The sequence below is a fragment of the Juglans regia genome, chromosome 14 (genome assembly GCF_001411555.2).
Source record: "Juglans regia cultivar Chandler chromosome 14, Walnut 2.0, whole genome shotgun sequence".
NCBI lineage: Eukaryota > Viridiplantae > Streptophyta > Magnoliopsida > Fagales > Juglandaceae > Juglans > Juglans regia.
Window position 1 is genome coordinate 10,273,258 of NC_049914.1, and position 14,746 is coordinate 10,288,003.

The window sequence follows — 14,746 nt, forward strand, 5'->3', positions numbered from 1 at the left end:
AGTAGGTGGACATGCAATCATATTTTCAATTTCATCTGATTTCCCTTTTCTATTGTTGATGGAACTTTAACAAAAAATTTGTGCTCCAAATGTTTGGAGTGTCTATTAGATGCTTCGCAATATCAAGTACAAGAATACTATAGCAGGGTAGTTATCAATAGGTTTAGCTTGGATTCAGTTTCTGTTGCAACTGGATCTATTGGGAGAGGGGCAAGTGTCCGAATAGGTCCAATTCCGACATGATTTAAGAGGAGTCTTGCTAGATATAAGCGATTTGGCACACCCAACCACGTACCACGTTGACATGATTTTTTTTATTAAAAAAATAAAAGAAAAAATTTTGAGAGAAGTTCTTCTTTCTCACAAAAATTATTTTCGTCTTCAATTCGCACCGTTTTATTAAACGGATGCCTTACATGTCAACATCGGTGTGCAATTTAGTGCACAAACTCGCTTGTAAGAAGACTTTTCCTTAAGAGTCAAACACAAGCAAGTCCGTTCCTGAACAATGAGAGAATACCACGGAATATAATTTTTCCTAGTTAATACCTCCAACAATGAGCGAAGCTTCTGGGTATGTGAATTGTGAAAGGGTACCACCTTGGAAACCTCCCAGACAAATGGTTAACTGCGTAATTATACAGTCAAAGGGGCAAGGTCGCCAATTAAAGTGACAAAGAACAGAGCATATTTATGTAAACGAAAATGATGCCACTAAAGATCAGTGGAACGAGATTGAGAAGACAATTGCTTACAATTGCCGGATACAAGGAACATTGATGCAGCAAACTAACTAGGTTTCTAACGAATAAACTCAAACTTTACATTGTAAGTAGGATCTTGTTTGCTAAACAAAGGGGGCATTGCTAATGTTGAGGTAGTGACGGTCTCTTTTCCAACATCTCATAATGGACAACAAAATTATCCTGCAACAATAATTATATGTTGGACTCTGGAGAACTAAAATTAGAAGAAAATTGCAGAACAAATGATAATAGAAAACAATAGATGGAACAGGGTTTAATTAGTCCAAACCTTGCGGATTGTTTCAAATTTGTTCGGATCAAAACAGTGATAAGCTCCTCTCTCATATGTAGGTGTCTTAACAAGCGGCTCCATGTTGGGGACTCTTATAAACCATAGTCGGTGCTCTTTGTGATAAAACCAGCCTCTAAGGTAACTGCCAACAGATTTCACAATGCTTTTAGCAAAACAAGCTCCAACCTTGTTGGTAAATATTGCAGAAAGTAAAATTCATGTCAAACAATGCAGGTGCATGTAGAGGTGCAGTAGGAGTGGAAGCTGAAATGTTGAACATTTTTTCAGGACTGGCACACATCAAGTACATCCGTATTTGCATAAATGCACTAAACAATATATTATGTAATTACGTGATACAAGGATGCAGGATCTATTCAACTATCCATGTATTGGTAATATTGTGGACTTGAAAAGAATATCCAAAAAAGAGTTCTAACAAACAAGGATTTCTTAAATAGCAAAAAACTTCTCCGGAATTTTTGCAGTAGTGAGATGTAAAAACTTGACAAAACAGAACTGTCCAATATGATGGAAATACAATGTCCACAGCACGTGCAGAGCGCAAGCTTTTTCCAGTTCCATAGAAGAATAAAACAAAGAAGAGGGTGATGGTAAATATTCATTTCATATATAGACGCGCATGTGTGCCTGAGAGAACTTACAGTTCATTTGCAGCATATAATTGGGCTTCATCTTTCGGCATGCTGCAAAGAGAAAAATAGTGATTGCATTAGATCTAATATATCCTAAAAGAAATTTCGAGAGCAACAGAGATCCAGCCCAGCAAAGAAAAACACCTGTAAAATATGTAAAATAAAGTGTCCACCGTAAACTTCGAAAAATAACTTTGCTGCAACCACCAAAAAGAGATTAAGCGTGGAAAGGAAAATAAATCAGCACTCAATGATCAAAAAGAAAGTTATAAGAACAGCTCACATGTAGAACAGGTGGTTGTTTAGCATAATAACATTGTGGCACAGTAAACTCTGGATCACCCTTAACTGGCTCGTCAGACCAGGGAGAACCGAAAGTTTTGTGAAGATTTTCTGCTGAATTCAAATTCAACCCTAGTGTAGTAAGGTCAATTCCAAGTGCAAGGGATGTCAGATCAGGATTGCTCATCCTAATTACACTTAACAAGCCAAGCAAACCATATTGATCTGTAGCAGATTGAGCAGCCGGCATGGGTTTAATGCCCTGATCCCGGAATGGCTGATTGACAGCTGACATTTGTTGCAGCCGAAACTGAGACTGGTTCTGGTGCTGTTGATACTGCTGGATAAGCTGGTCATATGATCCCATACCAGACACAGTATTTGGAGAATTTAGAGGTCTTAGTCCAATGCCAGGAGGCCCACTGGTCTGAACCAAAAACAAAATTACATAACTAGGATGTTCAGTATACTTTCATATATTGATGCAGAAGGTAAATGCCTACAAACGAGACCTATCTTAGTATCTTGACCAACATGGCATTTCAAATATCCACCATCCATAATCTCCCAAAAAAATATAATCCTACAATGCACATGGCATTTTCATGATAACCCATTTTCTTCTTATTTAAAATCCAATTATGGAAAGAGAAAATAAAATCCAATTCTCATATGACCTCCAAGATCCCCTTTTTATTAGAAACCGCCAATTTACAGCAACATGTTACTTATCAAAAAAACATTACACCAACATGTTACTACCTGGGAGTGATAAGCCGAATGTGAGGATGGGAATATATCTGAGCCATGTAAATGGAGAAGATCCTGATTGTTTACAGATGAAAAAGAGACACCACCACTACTGACTGATGGGGCATGTTGTTGTTGCTGCTGACGATGGGATGAATACGTTCCCCCCAAGTTAAATCCAGCAGACCTCCCCATCTGCACATTTAGAAATTGAAATATCAGGAATCCTTATTACACATGGTATAATGTCAACAATGAAAATCCTGTGGGCATTTTCCATCCCGACAAGACTGACAATGAACTCACCCATTTTCAAGTGAAATGATGACATTATAGTATCACCCATTTTCAGGTCAAATGATGACATATTATCACAGATTTTCCATGTCAACTGGTACTATTAATATTTTTTGGGCTTTTAACTCTCACAATGAAAAACCCCTTAGTCTTATATATGAAAATAATTATAAAAATTTATCAGTATTGATGCCAATACTCATAGATTATAACACATATATTCTGCAATTTCCACTGCTTAGGACTCACAGAGAAGTGCTGTGATTGCATCATTGACACGGCATTGTCATGAAGTTGTTCTTTCTGGTGCATATCCATTGCATAATCTGCATTACCACCTGCACAAGATCTAATAATACAGTCAACAGCAGAAGCTTATGCAATCAACCAATTTTATCAAAAGAACAAAAACAGACTTCCAAGCATCTATGTGAGTAATAAAGACAACTCTTCCAGTTGCAAACAAAGAAGAGAAAAGAGAAAAGAAGAACACGCAAGTTATTAGATTGATTGAGCATGAGCAGAAATTTTACATCAGACAGCAAAGAATCATCAGAACACCACAAAGTAGATGACACTGCAAAAACATTCACAACATTAGAAGATACTTGATACAACAATCATAGATAATTTTCACCTCACATCCCATATTTTTAAGGTAACATCAATGAGCATCAGTGGAGGTGAGTCTGTGGCTGGGGAATGCAAATGCAAAGATGGGAGAACCATCATAACATAGAATGACAAGATGTCACATGTTCAGTGTCATTAGCCAAAGAAATATTGTTCCCTAGAACAATGGCATCCAATAATTACACCTTGCATATCTTACAAGGCAATATATCACCAATACAGAATTACAATTGCAGAATAGTTGCCAAACTGAAACCTTAGGAATCAGTAACAACATTGAGAGAGTAACCTCATCAGCACATTTCCATTAACTAGAAAATTTATAACTACGCAAAAGCAGAATAAATTTAATTCAAACACAAGTAGCCATATTTTTCATATGGGACTAATATGTTCATTTGAATCTCTAATACTTTGTGAGACATCATGCTTCAGTGTCACAGCTCAGATTCTAAAATACAAGAATAAAGCCCCAAGACCCTATTCTTTCAGAGTACAACATGCAGAAATAAGCTTGCATGGCATTATCTGCTGTTTCTTTCACCGAGCATTTTTCTTTTCTTTTTCTTTTCTTTTTTCCTCTTCTAGCAAAGCTTTTACCAAGCTGGCAACATAGAACTGATGTAGCAATTGAAAAATAAGCCTAATCTAGGATATTACAATTCCATACATGGCCAGCACTAGTGTGAAATAAGTGCCTTCAAGAAAACAGCTAATCACTCTTTATTGAGAAAGTACAATCAAGATTAATAGTCCAGTTCAACAGCACCTTTAAATCCAGGTAAAGCGGGAAAATCTTCATTTTGAATGCTAAACTCCTGGTTTTGTTGAACAATAGGACTAACACCAAGACCTTGTTTTCGTAGCGAACCTAAAATTTTTTCCTTTGTCAGAATTTCACAAAATAAATAATAGAAACAGCCAAACGGCATAATTTAAGACTTTGCTTACCCAATTGTCCTTGGGGCCCTCCAGCAGAACTAGGACGACTTGTCAACTGTGGGAAGTCATTGATGTCAAAAGGTGTATCATTAGAGTTCACATCATTTAACATCCCCATAGAGTTTAAGTTATTTACTGCTTGGACATGGCCTTGAGAAAGGGGACCTCCACCAGTGGGATAGGAATTTCCTAGCATAGAAAGCATCTGTGGAGAACCTGAATCACGAAAATGTCATCTCCACAGAAAAGCTCATGTCTCATTTTTTTTACAAGTAGCTTGTGTATTATAATATCAACACAATTGATTAAAAATGAAAAAAAGTAAGACTATGACAGGCAATAATATTCAAACGAATTTTTTCTTTTTTATAAGTAATAATATTCAAACGAATTAGGCAAAAATAAGCACGAGCATGTAAGAATTGCAAATAAATCTCCATATATTGATATTAGCACACAGCATCTAACAAGAATTGGAGTTCAGCATATTCCAGAAATAGAGCTGACAGCTAGTATCCACAAACGTGTGCAAAAGAAAGTAGTTCCAAAGGTACTAGAACAAATCATCTTCCTACCAAGCTACTTCTTCATATCTTCACTAGTTCAATTTAATACCTTGTGGAAGTACACCACTCATCAATCGATTTTGTCCTTGAACATTCAAACTTCCGGATCCACTATTTGCACCTAAGTTTAGCCGAGAGGCAAGACCAGGAACAGATAATCCGACACCAGAGCCTATACTCCTCCCAATGTTGCCCCCACCAACCATGTTTCCCATGGAACTTGTAATCCGAGGACCTGCATTTGCCAAAATTGGGGATACTCCCAATCCTGGAACAGCATTCCGGTTACCAATTGCACCAGAGGTTGGGAGAATTCCAGGAATAGAACCGCCAACTCCATTTGTGCTACTACTAAATCCAGGGTTTCCTATAACACTTATACCTCCTCTATTTGCGACCCCTGAATGTCCATGTGAGCTTCCATGAGATAACTGCAAAAACAGTTTACCTATCAAAAAAAGTAATAGTTCAAACTATAACAACATACACGTATACTCTTTGAAATTCACAGAGACAGATGTCCTATACGGCAGACAATAATCTTGAACTCCTTTTAGCAACTAGCAGATGGCATGAAAAATAAAAGCACCTGGGAGAGAGCAACTGGAAGATTATTTGATGCAAAACGCCCACTAGAAAGGCTGCCAGTAGGTTGTTGAACTCCCCCAGAAGGAACATTATTTAGTGCTGAGTTTCTTGATGTTAGTGTACCAGGAATGTTGGTAACATTAAAGTTCCCATGAATATTGTGTAGCCCTTGAAGTGTTCCTGCAGAAAGAAATCTTGGAATTTCACAAAGTTTGAAAATACATACGAGGAAAAACTCCAGAACTATCTACCCACCAGAGTGATGAAAAACAGGGGAGGCCGCACCAGACTGACCAGAGAAAGAAGAAGAAAAAGATCGCCCAGTATTATCTGGAAGGTTTGAAGCTGAACTGTTGAGAGAAGACTGCAACGAGAAAGAACAGTCCATTCCACAATAAACAGATAAAACATGTGAAATAAATCAGGTCACATTCCATACAAACTTACCCAAACATAATATAGAATAACTGATTAAAAAAAAAGACATAAATATAGAAAATGGCTAAACATTAACACAAGTAAAGCATCCATAACATAACACTACCATCTTATCTTAAGAGTGAAAACTCTACAAATGCTACTTTATCCATAAACAGTATAACATTCCAAATAGTACCTAGAAGGTATGGGATGTAGAAACTCCACTTTTCTTTCAGATAATTCAATTTCAAAAACAGGATACAACTTATCACTGACACTCAATGATTCTACAAATCCCAAATAAATATTTATTTATTTCAAATTACAACTAACATATATTCTCCCTAGTGCGAACACAATTAGGCTAAACAAAGCTTCATGCAAGATTCACCACAGATCTGATCAGTAAATTCAACAGCTACAAACCAAAAATAAATCGAATGTAAAGGAAATTATTCACCAAAATCAAAAGAAAAAATCATGAATTCAGAAATTAAGCAAACACAAAGGCCGTAGATCCCAAATGAAAGAAGATCCCATAAAGAATCACACTTAACAACATAATCATATATTTCGCAAAGGCAAAAGATAACCTAGATATCAGCAAGTAAGTTTTCCAACCTGTTTCCTGTTAGAATAAGTTTAGCTAGACAACAAGCAAACTAACAAAGACATGCCTAAGTGGCCGATGTCTTGGCCCACAAGTTCGAGAAACTATGTAGATAAGAGAAAATACATTAAGTAATCCTGACATTGCATGAGCATCAAAAGGTCATGCAAACAATCATTCCTTTCTGAGAAACAGCACTCCTAGTCTTGAGAGTCAAAAGATAGATGGACAAATTGTATAGCTTTACTCCTCGATACTCAACTTTTAGCCTGAAAATGACAATGTAATTGTAAGAGAGAACTCAAGTACCAAAAGAGCATCAGGAGTAAGCAACCAGGACAAAATGAACTGAACAGAACGCCACAAAGCAATACACACATCAAGATACTCATTTACGAGTCCTATGTAAATGAATGAATCCCATAATAAACCCATCTCTCTTCTAAATTCTGAAACCTTGATACCGATAAAAAATAAAAAATAAAAAAACTGAAATTCTGAAACCTTGACATAACATCGGGGTTTTGTACCACCCTTTTTAAAAACGAATAACAGAATTGTTTCAAGATAAAATCTGGGTTTTAATACTTCATGTTATGACGGTAAATCATGTTCTCAGTGTCAAAACCATAACCCTAGATTTGTTACAAATATCATACAAGTCATTGAAAGACAAAATAACGAAAATGCAATGAGCAAAACAATGACGACCAGAAAGCCCACACCAGAAGCACAAATAGGTCCACGTATCGTTGGGTACCTTCCCAACAATTGAATGCAATGTAGCAATCTAGTGCAATTACAATATATTGTACACCACATCTGATCTTAAACGACCAAAAAAAATTCCATAGATTACTCCATGTAGTTACAACAGGTAAAATGAAAGAAATACAGAATAACGGCAATTCCAAAATGTAGACTCCCGCTCGATCGAACTGCACAACCATCGGTTGGCTTGGTAACGGTAAGCATTTCATTTCTCATAAAACGCTAAACGAGCATGAAAACACATTTCAAAGTCCCCCATATCGTTATCCTTTCCCGCAAATCCTCAGTACCCAGACGAAAGGCTAAATGCACAATTTCTTCCAAGTCTACCTTCGCCCGGGAAAAGGAAAAAAAAAATGAACACTACGAAATCAAAGTTCTCCTCCAAAAACCCAAATTACGACACCAGGATTGATTATTGATTAAACAACAATAACGACAGTTTCACAGTGATACGGAAACAAGGATCTGACACAAACATGAAATTGAACTGGAAAAAAAAATGGAGATGGGAGTGAGGACGAGTCCGAATCAACTCGGAGTCAATTGGCGAGTGAGAGTCAGGAAATATAGAAGGGGAAAGAGTACCTGAGAAGCAGATCGGTGAGAGAAAGAGGGGGGGTTTTGGTTCTGAGTCAAAAGAGCGATTTCCGGTACTTGGAGTTGGAGTGCCCTAAATCAGCGAAACAAAGAAAGAAGGAAAAATGCTAATATGAATAACGCAAAAAAAAAAAAAAAAACCAGAAATGCAGCCTCGCGATGGCAATGTTTGTGTGCGGCGTAGACTTGTTGTGGCCACTTTTTGGAACATACTGATTGGGGCGAGGTGGGAGGAAGAGGAGATTTGGCCTTTACAGCTTGAAAATGTTATTGCAGCCCCCGATGGTTTAGGTAAAAACTTTATCTATTTTGATTAATAAAAATATGTTTTATCGATTTTAATTAATAGTTTTTTTTTATGATATATTATATCCCAGTTTATCTATTTTTATTTATATTATTGAAAAATAATTTTTATTTACATTAAAAAATCATATTTGATTTCTTTTAGATAATAAGGTCCTGTTTGGATATAGAAACACTCTCAACTCATTTCATTTCATCTCATCATTATAATTTTTTCAAATTCTCACACAAAATATAATAAACAATTCAACTTTTTAAATCTCAAAATAATAATAATATTAAAAAATAATATTATAACAATATTTTATTCAACTCATTTAAAATCATTTCATCTCATCTCATTATCCAAACCAGTCCTAACAATTTGTAATATCTCATATGTTTCAATATTTGCAATGTTTTTTCATATATAAGTATAATTGTAATGTGTTTATTTACATTGAAAATGACAAAAATACTTTACATAAAAAATAAAAGGCACAAGATTAGGACTAGTTTGGGTAGTGGAGTATTCTTATTCATTATTTTATTATTATTTTTTACATAATTTTTATTATTATTTATTATTATTTATTATTTTTAATTATTATTTATAGAATATTTTAAATTATCTTAGTATTCAAAGTTACAAGAATATTTCCATAATATTTTTTTCACTAAATAACTAAAGGCAAGTTAAAAGAAGATTATGAAATTAATAAAGAAAGAGGGAAGGTGAGAAACAAATAATAAAATAAGTTTAGATGAATGAATAGATGAAGCTAATTAACGTAGAGGATTGATTTAGCTAAAATGTAAATGACCTTCTTCTTTTTCTTTAAATATATATATATATATATATATATATATATATATATATATATATCATTATCCGGTGGAGCTCATTTTTTCACATTTCATTAGCTATTTTGCATATACATGTAAAATACATGTATTTGAGCGATAGTTATTGATTTTTTTTTTAATTACACTTTAACTCCATACATACACTATTCATCTTGAAATCTGAAAATCTAAACCACTATAATTTACAATGTAAAACCCTGATTATGATTTAATTAATGGAAGTAATTAAACGTGCATGGCATAATCTGAACATTAACCTGAGCTTAATGCAGCATCCATATTCAACTTCAAACAAAAACTACGACAGAGGGTACAGGTTAAATAAGTAAAAGAAAATGATAGGGATCCCGTCGGGGGATCCGTTCATTTATCTCGCTCTAATTTTTATTTTTATTTTTTAATTTTTTTTTTACGTAGTAATTAAGAAAATATTATTTAATAATCTTTTTTTATTTTTTTCATATCATTTTTTAACACTTTTAAATATTTTTTTTAAAAAGAAAAAAATTCATAATATTATTAAATAATATTTTCTTAATCACTATATAAAAAAAAATAAAAAAATGAGAGAGATGCTTGAACGGGATCCCCAACGGCATCCCTAGCATTGCCCATGAGTAAAACGCAAACTTAATTTCTACACGAATTTCTTTTATTGAAGACCTATATTACTTCAAAAGTTCTGTGATTTTTGGTTACCGATTTGAATCTTCAACTTTTGCAAGTGTAACGGAACTATTTACCTTATTTTTTAAATCCAATATTCATGGCATGCACTTCACTCTATCAGTATTTAATGATTTAGCATGAAGCTTATATAAGATATCAAGACATTTTAGTACTAAAAATCCTAGTTTTTTCTTTTAAATAAAACCTCTATATTTCAGGAACAAACTCTACACATTACAAAGTTTGTCTTTTTCCAGACAATTTACAATGAAGTCTGGAACTTCCTCAATCCACACATTTGCTTCTTCTAGCCCTAAAACTTCCTTAATTAGAGTATGAGCCACTATATTTTTTTCTCTATATGCAAAATGTAAAGACCAATCTCCTTCTCTATGTAGTACTATTTGATACTATATATAATTTTCCAAAATCCTTGTGCAAATGCCTTTGTTTTAATTTTGCGTTTTCCAAAACTTGTAAGTTCATTCAATTTAAGAAAATATAAAGTAAAGAGTTCTGTTATATACAGTTAATTTTGTGTATTTTTTGTGTACTCTACTTATTTGATTGGCCAAAGTAGTTATTTTTTATTAAAAAAAAGTGATACAATAAATCAAATTAGTGGAGTGTACAAAGAATACGTAAAAATGACTGTACATAAAATTTTTGTAAAGTAAATAAAATGCTGAAAAATAAACTATCTCAAAATCATTTACATACGCAAAAGTGACCTGGTTTGGACAGAGAGATGCTTCCATCTCATCTCATCACATCTCATTTTATAATATCTGATCTCAATATCCAAATATTACAAACATGAAATATTTTTCAATTTCAATTTTTTAATTTTTTTTTATCTAATTATTACCTAATTATTATAATTTTTTCAAACTTCCAAGCAAAATATAAAAAATAATTCAACTTTTTCAAATCTCAAAACAAAAGTAATATCTAAAAATTATATTCTAACAATATTTTAACTTTATAATATTTATATTCAACTTTTTCTCTCTCCTTTCCCAAAATCCAATAAAATATTTTAACTTAAATCATTTCTAACTCATCTCATTTCATCTCTGATAAGATAGAGGAGCGCCTTGTACTAGTATGCATGATCAAACCTATACTGGCATTGGAGAGCAACATGTCCCGATTTGTTGCAAACTTGACAGCTAGGGCGCTGGTTGTTGTAGCTTTGTTGAGGAGAGTTTGAACACCCACCACAGAAGTTGTTCCAGGAATTTGAACAACCTCTTCCTCTTCCCTGACATCCATGACCGCGTTGATCATGTTGTCCAGAGACAATAAAATTCTCAGAATGCTCAAAGGAGACGATGCTCCTATTTTGGTGAGAAACTCTACTTTCATTAATAAGTAAGAGTTGAAATAATTCACGGGAGGAAAGAGGATCAACCCTTGCAATGACAGAAGTGATAAATGCCTTAACAAGGGAATGAACCTTCCCAAAGTAATCCGAGATTGTTTGGTCACCTTTGGAAAAATTGGTGAATTGAAATCGGATCTAAAACTCTTTAGCATGAGAGTGAGAATCAAACATTGAGGCAACAGAGGACCAAAGAGAATACGCAGTGTTTGAAGATAGCACATGGCCAAGAATGGAGTCTGAAAGAGAAGAGAATAACACACTAAGAACAAGCTGATCAGTGCGCTGCCAAGATGTAAAATCAGGGTTAGGTTTGGGTTGGGAGGTTGAAGAATTAGTGAGATATTTAGGAGGAGACGGGAGAGATCCATCAACATGACCAACCTTACTACGAAGGCAGGCAGAGATTTACGTCTTCCAAATGAGGAAATTATCATTAGTTAATTTTGTGGTTACGATGTGAGAGAATGAGGAAAGGGTGGGTGGGGAAAGTGAAGGTAAAGGGGAAGTCATGAATGAGTTTGGACGTGAGTCCTTAAGAGGCTCTCAATACCATGATAAGAGAATGAAGATAAAAACAGAATAAATTTTCCTGATTTCATTGATGTGTATTGAGTGCTATTTATACACAGAAATAATCAAATAAAAGAATAATGAATTTACAAATAACTTGAGAGAAATAGGTAACAGTTTTCTCTCTTGTTGTATTCTAGAAGATTCTATGAAGATGATGTACAATTGGAGAAAAGAATCTTTGGTCATTACGTTACTGCTGAGTTGTCTAGAGTGCTCTCCAAGTATTTGTGAAAACTCTCAGAAGAATTACTTAGCTTGATAATCTCAACTTAAATATCACATTATTATTCACAAATCATTTCAATTCATTTCAATTCATTTTATCTTAACTCGATATCCAAATCAAGATAAAAGTAATCGAAAATATATGGGATAGGGATGGCCCCTTCCCAAGGTAAGATGCTGCCTGTTAGGCACTACTGGATACCATTAAAAATTACTGAATCTTATTACTGATTAACAATCGTTAAAAATTAATTATAATTATTTTACAACCAATTAATATAATTGTATCATTTTATTAAAAAGATAATTTCAATTTTGCATACTTGCTCTATATTTAAAATATAATTATAAAATAATTGTAAAGAAGTCGTAAGTTTATTATTTTTTAAAAGTCTGGTTTGGATATAAGAAATGTTTCATCTCATTTTATCATTACAATTTTCTCAAATTCTCACACAAAATATCATAAAAAATTAAACTTTTTCAAATCTTAAAACAATAACAACATTAAAAAAATAATATTCTAAAAATATTTTGTTCAATTTTCAATTTTTATCTCAATTTACTATCCAAACGACACCTAAGAGTCTAAGGTGTTATCAATGATAGTTTATAGTTCTTATAATTTCAAGCAGTACCCCAATTCAACAAAAGTGTGACAAATGGGATTAATATTATTTGGGAGGGAGAAACTTTTCTTGTTATTATTATTTTTTATTTTGAATTAAGAAACTTTTCTGATTTATAATAATTTGAAAAGATTCCAATTAAATCAGTTATTTTATAATATAAACTCATGTGTAATTTGTACTTTTCTTAATCCCTTGCAAATTGATTCCCTCTAACACAGATTGCCCAGAGCCTCCAACAAGCAAACCACCTCTGTAACGTCTAGAATTGGCAAAACTAACCGGAATGGGAGAAAGATCCATTCTTGGCCCGCTGAGATTGTTCGAGACCTCCATTGATATGCAGTGAAGCTCCCGGCAGTAGTCCGGTGCAGCTGTATGGTGTTGGTGCCTACATTCATGACAGTGAAAGGAAAATAAAGAAAGGGAGACATACAGATTTAAGTAATTTGGCACTGGGCCTACGTCCATGGGAGTTCGGGGAATGGATGATCTACTATAATATGCTTGTTTACAGTCTTTTATGGCCTCTCGTCCTCACTGTACAATGGAGATCTGAACTCTATCTTTTGATGGAGATCCCATCGCTGGACTGTCGTGAGGTTGAAGAAGTTGTCTCTGTTGAAGTCTCGAAGAAGCCTGGCCAAAAGAATCCCCCCAAGTGATCTGGTTCCTTCCTCTTTTATCTTCTGCCCCATTGCTTTACGTATCTTCACCTATTCTTTGTCACACTACTCATTTTCCCTCCTGACACTCTACCCTCCCTCAATCATTTGTCCCATCATTCCCTCTCTCTTTCTTTCCTCCAGATGAGTCAGCCCCTTAGGCTGGGCCTAGAAAATACCATGGGTCTGTTGTATTTTATCCCTTTCCTTCCAAGATTTTGCTCTCTCTGTCATTACTAAAAGAGTTGTTTTTGCTTGGACCAATGTTGTATTAGTTGTGCATTTTTGGACCCATGCATGTGTTAGGCAACGAGTGTGTGATCATGGTAAATTGCAACTATACAAGTACTAGAGTCACAAAGACATCTAAAAAAAGTAAACTCACAAACTGATATGACTTCATATGATACGTTAGATCCACTTTACAATAAAAGTAGATTTATAATCTAACATACCACATCAAGTCACGTTATAGGTTTGAGGATTTATTTTTGTAGAATCTTTTTGTGACTAAAGTATTTTTCATATATATACATATATATTGGCAAATTTTTCTATGATGGTCACTACAAGAAAAATCATCAGTCAATGGGTCCAATGAATAGTAGCTATCTTTGGTGCTCAGACTTTAACCAAGCTACACTCTAATAACATTTTCCATTTGTCCTGACAGACCTGCTAATTGGAGCACTTCCATGCATTTGTTATTCACGGAACAATTCTTCTAGGAACAACCGCGTTGCGTCCCTACCGCGGAATTTGCTAACGTGGTTGTATGCCATGTAATTCGTTAATATTTAAAAAAAAAAAAGCTCAAAAGAAAAGAAACCAAAATACACGGAAATGAGGGAAATGGAATGAAAATCGTGAGAATGAAGGTTGCTGTAGAGCGAAACCAAAGAGGGAGGAACGTCGTGCATTCCATTCCATCTTCCGTCGCAAAATTGAAGGAGGAATCATGCTAAGCTTGCTGTAAGTTGCGAGATTTCTATGCCTTCTCTTTTCCTTCTATGTGTTTCTACTTTTGGTTAAGAAAATTTAAGTTCTAGTATTCTCAGATCTAATTATTTATGCTTCTTCTTTGTTTTCATTTTTATGTTCTAGTTTCTTTTTAAACAACCTTATGTTCCACCTTTGAATTTCTAGACTCTGTCTATGTTTTCAGAATTCAGAGAAGAAAAGGAGAAAAAAAAGAGCTTGCTTGCAACCCGAAAATTTATGTGGAATTGGCAGTTCTACTTGTAAGTTGCAAGATTTCGACGCCTTCTCTTTTCCTTCATTGTGTTTCTGGTT

At 34.3% G+C, this 14,746-nt stretch overlaps 1 protein-coding gene and 1 non-coding gene across 6 annotated transcripts; one reads left to right on the plus strand and one right to left on the minus strand.

Annotated features, from left to right (window-relative positions):
- Positions 1 to 621: 621 nt before the first annotated feature.
- Positions 622 to 8,288, minus strand: LOC108993956 (probable NOT transcription complex subunit VIP2). 5 transcript variants are annotated; one of them, XM_035685219.1, is made up of 15 exons: positions 8,142 to 8,288; positions 6,909 to 7,051; positions 6,008 to 6,116; positions 5,754 to 5,932; positions 5,547 to 5,595; positions 5,214 to 5,432; positions 4,608 to 4,814; positions 4,426 to 4,527; positions 3,273 to 3,361; positions 2,739 to 2,921; positions 1,978 to 2,403; positions 1,839 to 1,891; positions 1,704 to 1,745; positions 1,036 to 1,180; positions 622 to 926 (listed from the first exon to the last, which is right to left on the minus strand). In XM_035685219.1, the coding sequence occupies exons 2-15, from the start codon at positions 6,924 to 6,926 to the stop codon at positions 867 to 869; spliced, it is 1,881 nt and encodes a 626-aa protein (XP_035541112.1). In that variant the 5' UTR covers positions 6,927 to 7,051; positions 8,142 to 8,288; the 3' UTR covers positions 622 to 866. The 5 variants fall into 5 exon arrangements, with proteins under 5 accessions (XP_035541112.1, XP_035541109.1, XP_035541110.1 ...); XM_035685216.1 differs by having other exon boundaries at positions 5,214 to 5,595; XM_035685217.1 differs by lacking the exons at positions 6,909 to 7,051; positions 8,142 to 8,288 and having other exon boundaries at positions 4,608 to 4,653; positions 4,735 to 4,814; positions 5,214 to 5,595; positions 6,008 to 6,887.
- LOC118344596 lies at positions 6,008 to 6,088 on the plus strand. The gene has a single exon (XR_004798376.1). It is a non-coding gene; the product is annotated as a small nucleolar RNA snoR35 (small nucleolar RNA).
- Positions 8,289 to 14,746: the final 6,458 nt, after the last annotated feature.